At 47.1% G+C, this 14,840-nt stretch overlaps 1 protein-coding gene across 1 annotated transcript; it reads left to right on the top strand.

The window, feature by feature from the left end:
- Window positions 1-12,059: 12,059 nt before the first annotated feature.
- LOC136496183 (uncharacterized mitochondrial protein AtMg00810-like) lies at window positions 12,060-13,579 on the top strand. Its single transcript, XM_066491872.1, has 2 exons — window positions 12,060-12,415; window positions 13,516-13,579. The coding sequence occupies exons 1-2, from the start codon at window positions 12,060-12,062 to the stop codon at window positions 13,577-13,579; spliced, it is 420 nt and encodes a 139-aa protein (XP_066347969.1).
- The last annotated feature ends 1,261 nt before the right edge of the window (window positions 13,580-14,840 follow it).

The following is a 14,840-nucleotide window of genomic DNA, read 5'->3' as shown; positions in this document are numbered from 1 at the left end:
AGAAGCGGCAACACCTAGGGAAGTTTCAAAGGCATTGTGATATAGGTTTTCTTGTTGGTTACTCATTGAAGTCCAAAGCATATAGAGTATTTAATCATGCCACCGGCTTGGTTGAAGAAACATATGATGTGGAATTTGATGAATCTAATGGCTCCCAAGGAGCACATGAGAATCTTGATGATGTAGGTGATGAACCATTGAGGGAGGCTATGAAGAATATTCCGGTGGGAGACATCAAGCCAAAAGATGATGAAGATGATGTACAAGTCATTAACCAACCTTCTTCATCAAATGTACCACAAGACGGTGAAAAAGATGGGAGAGTAGAAAATGAAGATACTCATATCTCCCATGAGCAAATGGTGGTACAAGCATAAGATGTTGATGCTCCACAACCTCCTCCTCAAGTGGTCAATAGAAGAAATACACCTCTCCTACAAGATCATCCACAAAATCTCATCATAGGGAGTCCAACAAAGGGGGTGATGACTCGATCTCAAAAACTTACTTCATTTATTGCTTATCACTCTTTTGTCTCTTGCTATGAGCCTACCAAGGTAGAAGAAGCTCTTAAAGATCCGGATTGGATCAATACCATGCATGAAGAGTTGAACAACTTCACTCGCAATGAAGTTTGGAATCTTGAAGAGCGACCAAAAGATACAAGAGTCATTGGAACAAAGTGGGTGTTCCGCAACAAGTAAGATGATCAAGGTGTTGTTGTGAGGAACAAGGCAAGACTAGTTGCAAAGGGGTTCTCTCAAGTTAAAGGTTTGGATTTTGGAGAAACCTTTGCACCGGTTGCAAGATTGGAAGCCATCCGTATCCTTCTTGCATATGCATCACATCATGAAATGAAACTATATCAAATGGATGTGAAAAGTGCATTCTTAAATAGCTTTATTAATGAACTAGTCTATGTTGATCAACCTCCCGGGTTTGAAGACCCTAGATATCCTAATCATATTTATAGGTTGTCCAAGGCACTATATGGGCTTAAGCAAGCCCTAAGAGCTTGGTATGAGCACCTTCGGGATTTCCTTATTGAGAAGGGCTTCACCATTAGGAAGGTCGACACCACACTATTCACCAAGAAACTTGATGGGCATATCTTCATTTGTCAAGTATATATTGATGATATCATCTTTGGATCATCAAATGAAGACTCATGCAAAGAATTTGGTGAATTGATGTCTAAGGAGTTCGAGATGTCAATGATTGGTGAGCTTACATTCTTTCTTGGTTTTTAAGTCAAGCAAATGAAAGAAGGCATCTTCATCTCTCAAGAGAAATACACAAAAGATCTTCTCAAGAGATTCAAGATGGATGAATGTAAGCCAATCAAGACCCCAATGCCTACCAATGGACATCTCGACCTAGATAAGGGAGGTAACTTGGTTGATCAAACTCTCTACCGTTCTATGATTGGTAGCCTGTTATATTTAACCGCATCTAGGCCCGACATCATGTTTAGTGTGTGTATGTGTGCTAGATTTCAAGCTAGTCCTAAGGAAACACATTTAATTGCCGTAAAAAGAATCCTTAGGTATCTTAAGCACACACCAAGCATTGGCCTTTGGTATCCCAAAGGATCTTTATTTGAATTAATTGGCTATTCCAATTCAGACTACGCCGGATGCAAAGTTGATAGAAAGAGCACATCTGGAGGGTGCCATTTGCTTGGTAGATCACTTGTGTCTTGGTCCTCCAAGAAACAAAACAGTGTGGCTTTATCCACCGCCAAAGTGGAATACATTGCCGCGGGTGCTTGTTGTGCACAAATATTATACATGAAACAAACTTTACTAGACTATGAAGTTGTTCTAGAGAAAGTACCTCTTTTATGCGACAATGAAAGTGCAGTAAAACTTGCAAATAATCTGGTTCAACACTCTCGCACCAAGCATATAGATATCCGCCATCACTTTCTAAGAGATCATGTGGCTAAAAATGATATATCACTAGAAGGTATAAGATCCGAAGATCAATTAGCGGATATCTTCACTAAACCGCTAGATGAGGCTACATTTTGTAGATTGCGGAATGAGCTCAATGTACTTGATTTTAGTAACTTTACTAAAAATTGAGCTTGTGTTGTCCCTTGCATTCATTGTAATATACAACATGTTTAATTTGTGGCAATGCATATAGGGCTTGTCTAACATGGTTAAGATAACCGCCGTAAAGCGTGTGAAGAAGCTTAACCTTGGATCAAACTTAACAAGCAACTAGATTTACTTACAAGTATTACATATGCATGAATGTTGTTTTGTCGTTTTGTTCCATTTGCTCTCTTGTTGCATATTTTCTTAAAAAGAATTATAGCCTAAGGCAAAATATTTTGAAAAAAAATGAGGGTTTGAGAGAGGTCACTCACATCAGTCCCAATTAGTGTTTATTTGGATCTTATTCAAGTTGGGACTGGGAACAGGCAGCGCGAAGGAAGTTTGAAGATCTACTGGAAAAGGTGCACCGGATGCTGCACCGGACGCTGCTGTCCAGCGTCCGGTCAGTTCACAGGAGGTGAACTGCTGATGAAGGAGTGACCGGACGCTGCGTCTGTGCGTTCAGTCAGGAAGGCTTCAGCGTCCGGTCTATCGAAGGAAGACCAAGTTGTACTGACCGGACCCTGCCTGCGTTCGGTCATGGACCACCGGACGCGTCCGGTCCCGATTCCAGAGGATTTGGACCTCTCTAGAATCGACCGGACGCTGGGTGGTAGCGTCCGGTCGCTACCACCGGAGCGTCCGGTCAGTAGATCTCACACGGTTTCAGGACTCCTTTCTCTGATTCCTTTTCTATCGCGTGTGGGGAACTATTTAACCGCAAGGCGTACCTTTGTTCGCCCTCATCCCGCCGTGCCCAAGCCCGAGCAGCCGCCAAGCCGCGCCGCCGTAGCCTCGCCGGGTCGCCGCCAAGTCACGCCGGTTTTGCCCTAGCCAGCGCCACCACGACACTGCGCCGGCCTCCTCGCGCCCACGCCACAGTGCTCCTGCTTCCCGTGCGCCTCCATGCCCCTACCTCGCCGCACCACCGCAGCTCGCGCGCCACCGCGCCAACCACGGCCCATCCATTGCTCACCCGTGCCTCTGCAGCACCGCCGTGCTCCAGCCTCCTTGTGCCCAAGCTCGCCGCTCCACCGTTGCCAAGACTGCCGGTCATCACGCCGAAGTGCCCTAGCCCTACCATCCCCTTGATTATTAAGGCAAGTTTTATTTTTCAATCTTGATCTCCAATTGTGACCTAGATCAAATTCTCAATGCACTAATTCCCCATTGCATTCAGGGCGTTTGACCTAACCCTAGCCGGTTCCGAGATCCCCCACGTGACATCTTATCTCTTCTCAGATCGCTGATCGTTAGGTAGAAAGCCACTCGATTCAAGTTCACATCTACATTGCTTTCTCTATTAGGATTTCGCATCTATTAGACATATGGTATTTATTTGTATATCTATCTATTCTATCGTGCAGCGAGTCGGTTCCATTGTGTTTCGTCTGGCAGTTGGCAGTCAACTTGGAGCCAAGCTCGCGAGTAAGGATCGAGGCCAAGCCTCGAAAGCGGCAGTTTGATAGTTGATCTTCATCAGCGGCAGTTCACCATCTTGTCAGTTCAGATGGCTCGCACCAAGAACGTTGGTGGTGGCCCAGGTGATGATGATTGGAGGCCCCCGCCTCACTAGCCAGCCGGATCTAAGGGCAAGTCAACCAAGCAGGTAACATCCAAGAAGTAGAAGTACCCCGATGCAGAGACAGCGAGAGCAGCAGCTGTTGCAGAGGCCGTAGAGCGTGCCGAGAGAGGTGGCACCCACAGCGGAGTTGTCATTGCAGATCAGCCAGTTTCACCCGCAGTCAGAGCTACGATTGAGGAGGTTGAGCGTCGTCATGGTAGTCCAGCTGGGACTGCCACGTTTGTAGGACGACGGGTTGCCATTGAGGAGGGTCCGTCAGCACAGCAGCAGCCCCCACCAGTAGAGGCTCAGCTAGCCCAAGAGACTCAGGAGGGTTAGGAGACCGAGCCGGCACCTCAGCTACGCCACTCGAGATGTACCAGTGCTGCAGTTCCACCGAGGCCAGTTACACAGCACAGGGGTTCACGCCCTCCGCCCAGACCTCAGGGTCCGCCTCCAGTGGTTCACCTCGACTTGAGGGCCGCTACAGCCAGGCAGGTTCAGCAGCTGCGGTTTGTTGAGTTTGAGGTTTGGTTTCCTTCGAGGAGGGATGAGAGAGCAGCTAAGGGGTTCTACACGCCACTGCAGGAGGATTTCTACAATGCATATCTTAACAGTGGGGCAGTGTTTAGATCTCAGAGGGTCTGTCAGATAGAGTCTATTGTGGTAGCAGCCGGAGAGAACATTCGACCATACTTGTCATATTTGCTAGGACTGACAGATTTGATTGGACGGATGGGCATATATGTACCATCTTGGGTCCATCAGTTTTATGCCTCACTCTACATCGATCCTCATCACAGATTCATTCACTTTGCTTTCAAAGGCAAAGACTACAGAGTGACGAGTGGCAGAGCCAGAGAGATACTGAGGCTATAGGAGCAGCCTGTTAAGATGCATGAGGTTTGCTATGGACAGCAGGAGCCTCCTAGACGTCCTCATGGAGGGCAGGTGCCCCCTACAGATTTAGTGCGGCATTGCTTCAAGGAGCCTTTTGGTGAGGGGTCGAGCAGGAACCCTAGTGACTTGACTCCTACAGTGAAGGTACTAGAGGCCATCATCAGGAGGACACTGCTTCCCAGGTTGGGATACAGGGAGGGCCTGACTCGCTTATAGCTCTGGCTTTTCAATGCCATCATGCAGAGGATAGTATTTGACATCTGGGACCTTCTTCTTTCAGAGATGGAGGATACTATAGCTGAGGGGTTCAAGGGTCGCAGGCAGCTTCCCTATGCTCACTGGATCATGTTCCTCATCTGCAGAATAGTGCTTGATAAGCCCCCTGGTATGATGGATGAGTATACAGGTGCCACCATAGAGTTCCTAGCCTACAACCTATCACAGAGGATCAGACACACCACTCCTCAGGCACCCAGACAGCCTAGCCATCGTCCCGACGTGCCAGAGTCCGCAGCTCAGCAGGATGAGATCATTAGAGGGATTGCAGCCGCTGAGGAGGAGGAGCTAGAGGCATAGTAGGAGGTGAGCGAGTACAGTGACAGCTCTGACGACGACTACCAGCCTATACCTCAGATGCCTCCACGCAGACACGATGCAGAGGTAGGTAGCTCCAGTTCTGCTCCACCTACTCCACAGACAGACCCCGCTCTCATAGCTATTCTTGAGCGGATGCAGCAGGATCAGACACAACAGGCACAGGAGACAGCTGCCAACTTCGTACAGTTTCAGGCTCGTCAGGATGAGTTTCAGCGGCAGCAGCAGCTCCTTCAGCACCAGCAGTTACTTATGCAGCAGCAGTTCATGAGATTCATGCAGCATGTAGTTGCAGCCATTAGGATCCCACTGCCACAGACTTCGCCCTAGCTTGCACAGCCTCCTACCACTTCGATGACTCCAGCAGTACAGCCCATCGGGCTCTAGAGTCAGGGACAGCCTCTAGCTCAGTTTACTTCACCTCCTGTACAGGTGTCCCAGTGGTTAGCCTCACCTGGTGTAGCCCCGCAGTTTACTCCTTATCACACAGGTTTCTCACCAGAGTAGTCTCCCTCGCTATTCGTGCCTGAGACGTCAGTCTCCAGGAGTCTTGGAGCATCATTCAGCGAGTTGACCGACATGCCTACTCCGCCTCACATGCATACTGTCAGTCCATCTACAGCAACTCTAGCTATCATGACTACTCAGAGGCTCCCCTCGTCTATCGCATCGTCAGATCCTACGACAGACATACTTGCAGCTTCACAGGCAACACTAGCCCCAGCTCAGACCCCGACCGCTTCAGCAACACTTCCTGCTTCAGAGGGTCAGTCAGTTCGGAGCTCAGGGTCAGATGATGATGGCGCCCAGTTCCATCTTGCTCCACGTACTTCAGCGCCCGACTCGTCCGCTACAGCCCCGCCGATCGAACCTTAGGTTTTGGTGTTTGACGCCAAAGGTGGAGAGGGTTTGAGTATGTAGACTTAGGGGGAGCGAGTTTCAGGGGGAGCTAGTTATCTAGTATTAGCTTATTATATATATTTGGAGTTTTATTTGTGTGCTACACTATTACTTATGCATTCATGTGTTTACTTTCATGCATACTATTATATATATGTGATAGTGCTATCTACGTGGTTGGGATATTTGACTTGTGTGACTTCTACTTTGCTTTATCTATATGTCATATCACTTGTGTAATGCTCTTTTGCTTTTGCTTCCGCGTTTATACTTCGAAGCAAATGAGCTTTGTTATTTGTACTCATGCTTAATTCATATCCTTTGAGTACATTATGATGGCTTAGGTCATATAAGCTTGCCTAACTCTTATGTTCTTATTGACAAAAGCTTATATAAATCAAGCCCATCTAAAAACCTCACTCCATAACATACTCGAGGTGGTATTGTCATCAATCACCAAAAAGGGGGAGATTGAAAGCATCTAGGCCCCTAGTTGGATTTCGGTGATTAATGTCAATACAAGATTACTATGACTAACATGTGTTTTGCAGAAGCAATTAAGTTAGGTCATGGTAATGGAGATCGATTGGGCAATCAAGGTTGTCATGCCCCTACGATGGAAATTGTTTCAGTTTTTAAAGGATGGACGACAAGGTTAAGGATAACTAGTTCTAAGTGTCGATTGGAGTTGGAGAGACACTTAGAGTAGTTTAGGACTTTGTTTTTCCTTTGGCTATACTATTAAGGGGGGTATGAACGGGTAGCTTGACCTAGTTGAGTCTAGTGAGTTAGGTGTGGTGCACACTTGTTAAAACTAGCTCTAGGTAGCTCCTATGAATGCCTAAGATCCTTTAGAGCAAACTTCATTCACATATGTTCAAAAGTTGGAAGTGAATGGAGGGTCAAACACTGACCGGACGCTGGCTCTGGTGCGATCGGACGCTGGCCGCAGGGTCCGGTCAGTTCATTTGACCATGAAGAACAAGTCTGGTGTGACCAGATGCTGGAAGGTCATGTGACCGGACGCTGAGGGCTAGCGTCCGGTCGACTCCAGTAAGGGTCCAAACTTGGAAAAGAGTGACCGGACGCGTCCGGTCAGTGGTGACCGGACCCTGAGTATCCAGTGTCCGGTCGTTTACAGTAAGCATCTAAGAGCGATCAGATGCGTCTGGTCAGTACTGACCGGACCCTGACAGTGTTCGGTCATCACTTGAAAACTGTTCGCGGGTTGAACTGACCAGAGCGTCCGGTCAAAATGATCGGAGCATCCGATCATCCCGCAGAAGCTCATAACGGTTCGTTTTTCAGGCTGCCTTATAAATAGAAGCTCCACTCGTGAGTGGAGCAACTTTTGCTCATTCCAACAGCTGAGAAACATGTTTGTGAGTGCCAAGAAGAGCAAGGTCCTAGTGAGGTGTTTGTGATTTGAGAATCCAAGAGAGTAGCCTCACTAGCAAATCAAGAGTAGCAAAGTGTGCATCCATCTTCTCATTAGGCTTTGCGTGGTCAAGTGAGAGTTCGTGCTTGTTACTCTTGGTGATCGCCATCACCTAGATGGCTTGGTGGTGATTGGGAGTTTGGTGTTCACCCAGCAGAGCTTGTGGGTGACCCAACTCAAGTTGTGAGCGACTTTGGGTGATTCGCCGTGACGGAGTGTCGAAGAATCAACCCATAGAGAGCACTTGATCCTTGCGCGGATCAAGGGGGAGCTACACCCTTGTACGGGTGCTCCAACGAGGACTAGTGGGGAGTGGCGACTCTCTGATACCTCGGCAAAATATCGCCGCGTTCCTTTCTCTCTCTATTTACTTTGAGCACTTACCTTGAGTATTTATTTTGAGCAATTCAATACTTGTTTTACATCCATAGAATTGCTTGCTAGAGTAAGTTTGGAACATAGGTTGCGAGTTCATTGTGCATTAGTTTAATAGAAACACTTTTCTAGGCACAAGGGGTTAATTGGGCTATCCGTAGGATTTGTTTATTGCAAGAGAATTTCGAATTAGCCCAATTCACCCCCCCTCTTGGGCATCTTGATCCTTTCACCTTCACCAACAAGTATGACTCCGGCAAGCGCAAGGATAAGCGCGACTACACCTCCGGCAAGCACAAGGCCAAGGGCGACTTTGACAAGGAGGCGATCAAGAAGGCGTACCGTAGGAAGGCCAAAGCTCAAGAACATGCCTTCCTCGCCTCCCTTAGTGACCTCGACGATGATCACTCTTCTTCTCCCTCGACTGACGATGAGTATGAGAAGAAGTGCGAGGACAAGCTCAACGGTCTCTGCTTTGTTGCCGATGCAAACCGTGGTGGGTTTTGCACTATGGCGGTTGACGGTGGAGCAAAGCTCAAAAAGGATGTTGACGTCGACGATGACGAAAATGAGGTACCGCCCACACTTGACTCACTTATGCTTGAGCTTGATACTATGAATGATACATTGATGAGTCAAGATAAGTTGCTTAAGCGTGCTACCCGTGAGAGAAAAGAGTTTAAGGACCAGCTAGAGGTTGCTTTGAAGGAGTTGGAGCTTGCCAAGAGTGGTGTAGTGGTGTCAGAGGAGGAGGAGTGCGATGAGTGCGCTATACACATGTCTAACCTCTCTGACTTGTAATCCAAGTATGCTGTTTTGCTTGATGAATGTGATGAGCTGAAGTCTCGTTCTAGGTTGCTCGGTGCATGCAAGTTCTGCTCAGGCTTGCAATCTGAGTTGGCAGAGAAGGTTGCCAAACTTGCTGAGTTTGAGAAGGCCAACTCAGATAGCACCACCACTACATGTGTTCGATGTGAAGCTTTGGTGTTGGAGCTTGAGTCCTATAGGCATGACAAGATGGGAACCGAGGAAGAAAACACACAACTTTGGTCCATCTTGAGCTGGGTGTCGTGTAGTGAGCCTTAGTTGGGCATGATGGTGAGCCAGTTCAGGCGGGGAACTGACTCATCGGGAGTAGGCTTTGCTATAGGTGGGAAGGGTGAGCATGTCTATGGCAAGGTTGGTGAACATAGTGGTTTGAACCCAAGTGAGAAACCCACTAACACTCCCAAATTGATCAAGATCCCTCCACCAGAGTCTACCAAGCCTATGATCAAAGATGGTGTGTTTGAAGAACCACCAAAAGCTCCACCATCCAAGCAAGTTTGGGTTCCCAAACCGAACCACTTTCGGAACTCACTCGATACTCTACCCAACATCTCTAGTGCACCCCTTCCTAAAGCCAAAAAGCCTCAGAGAGTGAACCACATCCACAAGAGAGTGAGTCAACCACCATCCAAGAGAGAGGTGAGGTACCACTGTGACTATTGCCATAGAGATGGTCATTTAGCTGAGTTTTGCTTTAGGAGGAAGAGAGATGAGCGGCGCAAGTACGAGTTGAACAACCAGAACATGTATCATCCTCACCATGGCGTACATGTACTGCCTGTTCAGAGGCACAGTGTTAGGCCTAGAGGTGCAATGCCTCAAGGTGCTAGGCCTCAGGTGGCGAGACCACATGGTGGTCATGCCCGGCGTGGCCCAAGTCATGATCTATATGACTCTGGACCTCGCGACGGTGGCTTTCAGTCCCACACTCCTAGCAGACCATGTTTTCCCCCACGTGGTGATCGCTTCTCTCCAATGGGACATGGCATGTATGGTGTTTTTCCTAACACTTTTCTAGGGCAAATGACTCAACACTGGTATTCTCCTCATTTCACTAACCCCAGTGTTGTGCCATTTGCTCACCCCCTGTCTTTCTATTGATGCAGAGCGGAGGCCTGGAGAACACGTGGCTTGTTGATTCCGTCTATTCGCGCCACATGACCAGAAGTTCCAAATGGTTCTCCAGCCTCGACCCCATGCAATACAAGGAGTACATCACATTTGGGGACAATAGCAAAGGTAAGGTGCTGTCTCGTGGGACCATTCGAGTCAATGAGTCTTTTATCTTGAAGGACGTTGCTTTGGTTTCAAGCCTGCATTTCAATTTGCTCTCTATTTCGCAACTCCTTCAAGATGGGTTTGAGGTGCGCTTTAAGACTGGACTTTCTCGTGTGCTCAATTCTCAGGGACATCTAGTTTGTCAGATCGTTCCTTTTGGCCGAGTTTTCAGAGCTAATTTCTCTCAGTCTTTCGGTTCTTCTCGCTGTTTGGTTGTCGGATCTTCTTCTGATTTGTGGAAGTGGCATAGGAGACTTGGTCACTTGAGCTTTGATCTCCTAGTGAGGTTGAGTTCTCTTGACATGATCCGAGGATTGCCCAAACTTAAGTTTGAGAAGGATCTGGTATGCCATCCCTGTCGCCACGGAAAGATGGTGGCTGCTTCCCATCCTCCAGTGACTCAGGTCATGACCATGAGACTCGGTGAGCTACTCCATATGGACACTGTTGGTCCAGCTCGGGTTCGGTCAGAGGGAGGGAAGTGGTACGTTCTTGTGATCGTGGATGATTTTTCTCATTATTCTTGGGTGTTTTTCATGGAGGGCAAGGACGAAGCATTTTCTCATGCTCGTGACTTGATCTTGAGGTTGCAAACTGAGTTACCAAAGAATGCCATACGAGCTATCCGCAGTGACAATGGCACTGAGTTCAAAAACTCTCAGTTTGACACCTTTTGTGCTTCCTTGGGTCTTGAACATCAGTTTTCTTTGCCCTATGTCCCTTAGCAGAATGGTGTTGTTGAGCGCAAAAATCGGACTTTGGTTGAAATGGCCAAGACGATGCTCGATGAGCATAGGACTCCTAGGCGTTACTGGGCCGAAGCCATCAACATCGCCTGCCATGTTTCAAACCGCATTTTTCTTCATGCTTTCTTAAAGAAGACATCCTACGAGTTGCGGTTTGGGCGTCCACCCAAGGTGAGTCATTTTCGAGTCTTCGGTTGCAGGTGCTTCATTCTTAAGCAAGGTAATCTTGACAAGTTTGAATCTAGATCTTCGGACGGTATATTCCTCGGTTACACTTCCCATTCATATGCGTACCGTGTGCTTAATCTTAAGACTAACCATGTCGTGGAGACTTGTGAAGTCACCTTCGACGAAACCATGCCCTCTTCTATTTCTGTCTTTGAACGTGTAGGTGATGAAGAGATGGGTGACAACATTTTCATTGAGGATGACGATGACATTGATTGGGATGATCCCAAGCCATCTCAACCAGCTACCCCGATCGAGCCAGCTTCGACCACTTCGGCTCACGGCCCTGAGCCCTCCACCTCTACTTCATGGGGTTCGTGCGAGCCGCTTCCTCAATCGACTGAGGAGGCCCCAGCTGTGGATGAGGGCGAGGCGACTTCGTCTTTGGGTGCACCTCGACATATCCAGCGACGCCATCCTCCTCAGACCATGATTGGCGACATCGACGAAAGGGTAACACGTTCCAAGTCTTATCATATTTCCCATTTCGCTCATTCTGCTTTCGTAGCTTCTTTTGAGCCTCGAGATATTGGACATGCACTATCTAATGCCGATTGGGTTAATGCTATGCATGAGGAGTTAGAGAACTTTGAGCGGAACCAAGTGTGGGTTTTAGTTCCACCTCCACCAGAGTGCCACCCCATAGGTACAAAGTGGGTTTACAAGAACAAGCAGAGTGAGGATGGGGTGGTGGTGAGAAACAAGGCGAGATTAGTGGCTCAAGGTTTTTGCCAAAAAGAGGGAATAGACTATGAAGAAACCTTTGCTCCTGTTGCCCGTCTAGAAGCCATTAGGATTCTTTTAGCATTTGCAGCTTCGAAAGGGTTCAAGCTGTATTAGATGGATGTAATGAGTGCCTTCTTGAATGGGTACATAGAGGAAGAGGTTTATGTGAGGCAACCCCCTGGCTTTGAAAATCCAAAGTACCCCAACCATGTTTTTAAACTCCACAAAGCCTTGTATGGTTTGAAACAAGCCCCGAGAGCCTGGTATGAGTGTTTGAAAGCTTTCTTGCTTGATAAGGGTTTTAGGATGGGTTCCGTAGATAAGACTTTGTTCCTCGGGCGAATTGAGACTTTCCTGTTGCCAAGTTTTCATATACTATGAGCAGGGAATTTGAGATGAGCATGATGGGCGAATTGACTTTCTTCCTCGGGCTGCAAATCAAGCAAACTCATGAGGGGACGTTCATGCACCAAGGCAAGTACACCAAGGACGTGCTCAAGAAATTTGATATGGGTGAGGCCAAGCCTCTTTTGACGCCTATGTCAACCACGATGGCCCTGGATGAGGACAAGGAGGGAGAAGGCATGGACCAGAAGGAATACCGAAGCATGATCGAGTCCCTGCTGTATCTAACGGCGACGAGATCGGACATCCAGTTTGCAGTCTGCTTGTGCGCGCGCTTTCAGTCTTCGCCGCGCACGTCTCATCGTCAAGCCATCAAGCGGATCCTCAGGTACCTTCGTTTCACACCCGAGTTTGGTCTTTGGTTTTTAGCCTCCTCCTCTCTTTCTCTTTGCGGGTATTCTGATGCGGATTATGCTGGTTGTCGTGTTGAGAGGAAGTCCACTTCGGGGACTTGTCAGTTTCTTGGATCTTCTCTTGTGTCTTGGTCTTCTCGCAAGCAGTCTAGCATCACCCAATCCACCATAGAAGCTAAGTATGTTGTTGCTGCTGCTTGTTGTTCCCAGTTGCTTTGGATGATAGCTACTCTGAGAGACTTTGGGTTAGAGTTTAGGCGAGTGCCTTTGTTTTGTGATAGCACCAGTGCCATAAGTGTAGCCAAAAACCCAGTCCTTCACTCAAAGACAAAGCACATAGAAGTTCGCTTTCACTTCTTGCGTGACCACTATGAGAAAGGTGATATCGATCTGCACCACATTGATACCCAAAACCAGCTCGCAGATATCTTCACCAAACCACTTGACCAAGCCCAGTTTGCTCGCTTGCGAGGGGAGCTTGGAGTTTGTTTCCCTTTTTAGAGGAGGGAAACTTTGGTTGTTGTATTCTAGTTTTGCTTTTCTTTGAAGTTTAGCCTTTGTTATTATATCATGCTTGCATATCATATCATCATGTATCATATTGCATCCTGAGCTTCATCCTTATAGTAGCTAGATTGACACTATGCTCTTGTTGGGGATGTTATGGATACACAATGATGTGCTTTTGGCTTAGGCTCCTTTTGATCAATTGATGCATGTTATGAGCCAAGCTTGTTTTCCAAACTGTGAACTTGATTAAAACTTGTTGAAACATGAAATGTGTTCACCACTACTTGTGGCACTAGCATGTGTAGAATGTGTCGAGATCTTTTTCTTGCTTCATGTATATGCTTAGTTGCTACGGCTCATACTTTGAGTTACACACTTGCTTGAGAAACTAGAATTTGTGCTAAAACTTGAAAATCAAACTCTGTGATTTGAAAAGATTGGGATGGGTCTGTACTATCCTATGTCAGAGTATCGAGACAGCTCCAAATTGCACTTATTGGTGAACTTGAGCTCTATAATGGATACCAAGATCATTGTCTTAAGCTTCTGATTGCCTTTGGCATAGGCTTGACATGGTCGCTAAGTCAGGTTTTGATGGCACAGATAACCTCTCGCACACACTTGTCTGATAAACTTTGGTAATACGCTACATAACTCCGATAAATTTCAATTGGTGTCTAAAATTTGATCAAACCACAAGTTTGTCTCATGACATGATGTGTGAACTTTGTTTGGGGTAGTTCACTTTGCATACATGTGTAGCACAAGGTAGATCTCCTGTCTACTTTTGCTATGTGCTCCTTTGGTGGTGAACCCTCTTTTAAAATTGCTCAAACTTGATCAAAATTGCTTAAATGCCATATTTCGTCTCATTTGGTCACTTTGAGCATTTGCTAGCACTTGTATGTGTTGCTATATATACATGACAGCATCAACTAGAGCCTCTTTTCAATCTACTTACTATAATCTTGAAGCTTCTGCATTCGTGCATTTCTACATTCATAGCATGATTTGAGGGGGAGATGCAATCTTTGGGCTCTAGCTTGATAAGTGCATGTGTCAACAAGGGGGAGAAGTTTTCCACACTCACAATGACACAAGGGGAAGAAACTTCCAATTTCACTTAAAGTTAAGAGATATGCATTCATTTGAGAGAGATTGCACTTGTTTAGGGGGAGTTGCATTTGAGGTGTTTTGCTAGATGTGTTGAGCCTTTGCCTCTTCTAGAAGGTCTAGCAGTTTTTCGGTTTTTCGAGCTTTGCTAGTGGTGTTGAGCCCATTGCCTCTTCTTGAGGGCTAGCTTTATTTCACTTGGTTGCGTTGAGCCATTGCCCATGTCTTTGGGGACTAAGTTTTGCTCATTTTCAAATGACCCGGTTCTTGGCTTTTCTTTGGCTTTTGATCATTTGGGTGAGTTCTTTCTTTTCTCTTCTTCTTCTTTTTCTTTTGCTCAAGCTGTTCATGTATTGGTGTTGACAATGCACTCATCAAGGGGGAGATTGCGAACACAAGGTTGACAAGTACCCTTGTGTGTTCGTTTTGTGATGAGTGATTGTTAATGTGATCCACGAAGTAGGTTGAGTGGTGACTAACCCTACCATGGCGAAAGCTATATGTGCGACATGTCTTTTGGCTTGTGTTGTGCAGGTGTGGAGCTCGGATGCGGTGGTCGACGGCAAGGTGAAGGTCAAGGAGGATGTGCCGTGCCGACAGACCAGGAGTGGTGAAGGACGGACGTGAGGCTTGGACCGAGGGACCCAGAGGCCGGATGACTAGCTATGGTGGCTGACACTTGGGACATCGACAAGTGCAAGAAGACATGGAGTGACGGTGTTGACCAGGTCAAGACGGCGGACGCGTGAGTCAAGCGAGGCTTAGGAGGACTTGGCG

The sequence above is a fragment of the Miscanthus floridulus genome, chromosome 12, assembly GCF_019320115.1.
Source record: "Miscanthus floridulus cultivar M001 chromosome 12, ASM1932011v1, whole genome shotgun sequence".
In the NCBI taxonomy this organism is placed as follows: Eukaryota; Viridiplantae; Streptophyta; class Magnoliopsida; order Poales; family Poaceae; genus Miscanthus; species Miscanthus floridulus.
Note: the sequence above shows the minus strand (reverse complement) of the source record. Positions and strands in the feature narration are given on the sequence as shown.

What these genes read in the sequence shown, in the direction of transcription:
- LOC136496183 (XM_066491872.1), top strand. Translation starts at nt 12,060, where the DNA reads ATGAGCAGGGAATTTGAGATGAGCATGATGGGCGAATTGACTTTCTTC. An exon ending in GCCATCAAGCGGATCCTCAG is followed by an intron (nt 12,416 to 13,515) that starts GTACCTTCGTTT and finishes CCTTTGGCATAG; the next exon opens with GCTTGACATGGTCGCTAAGT.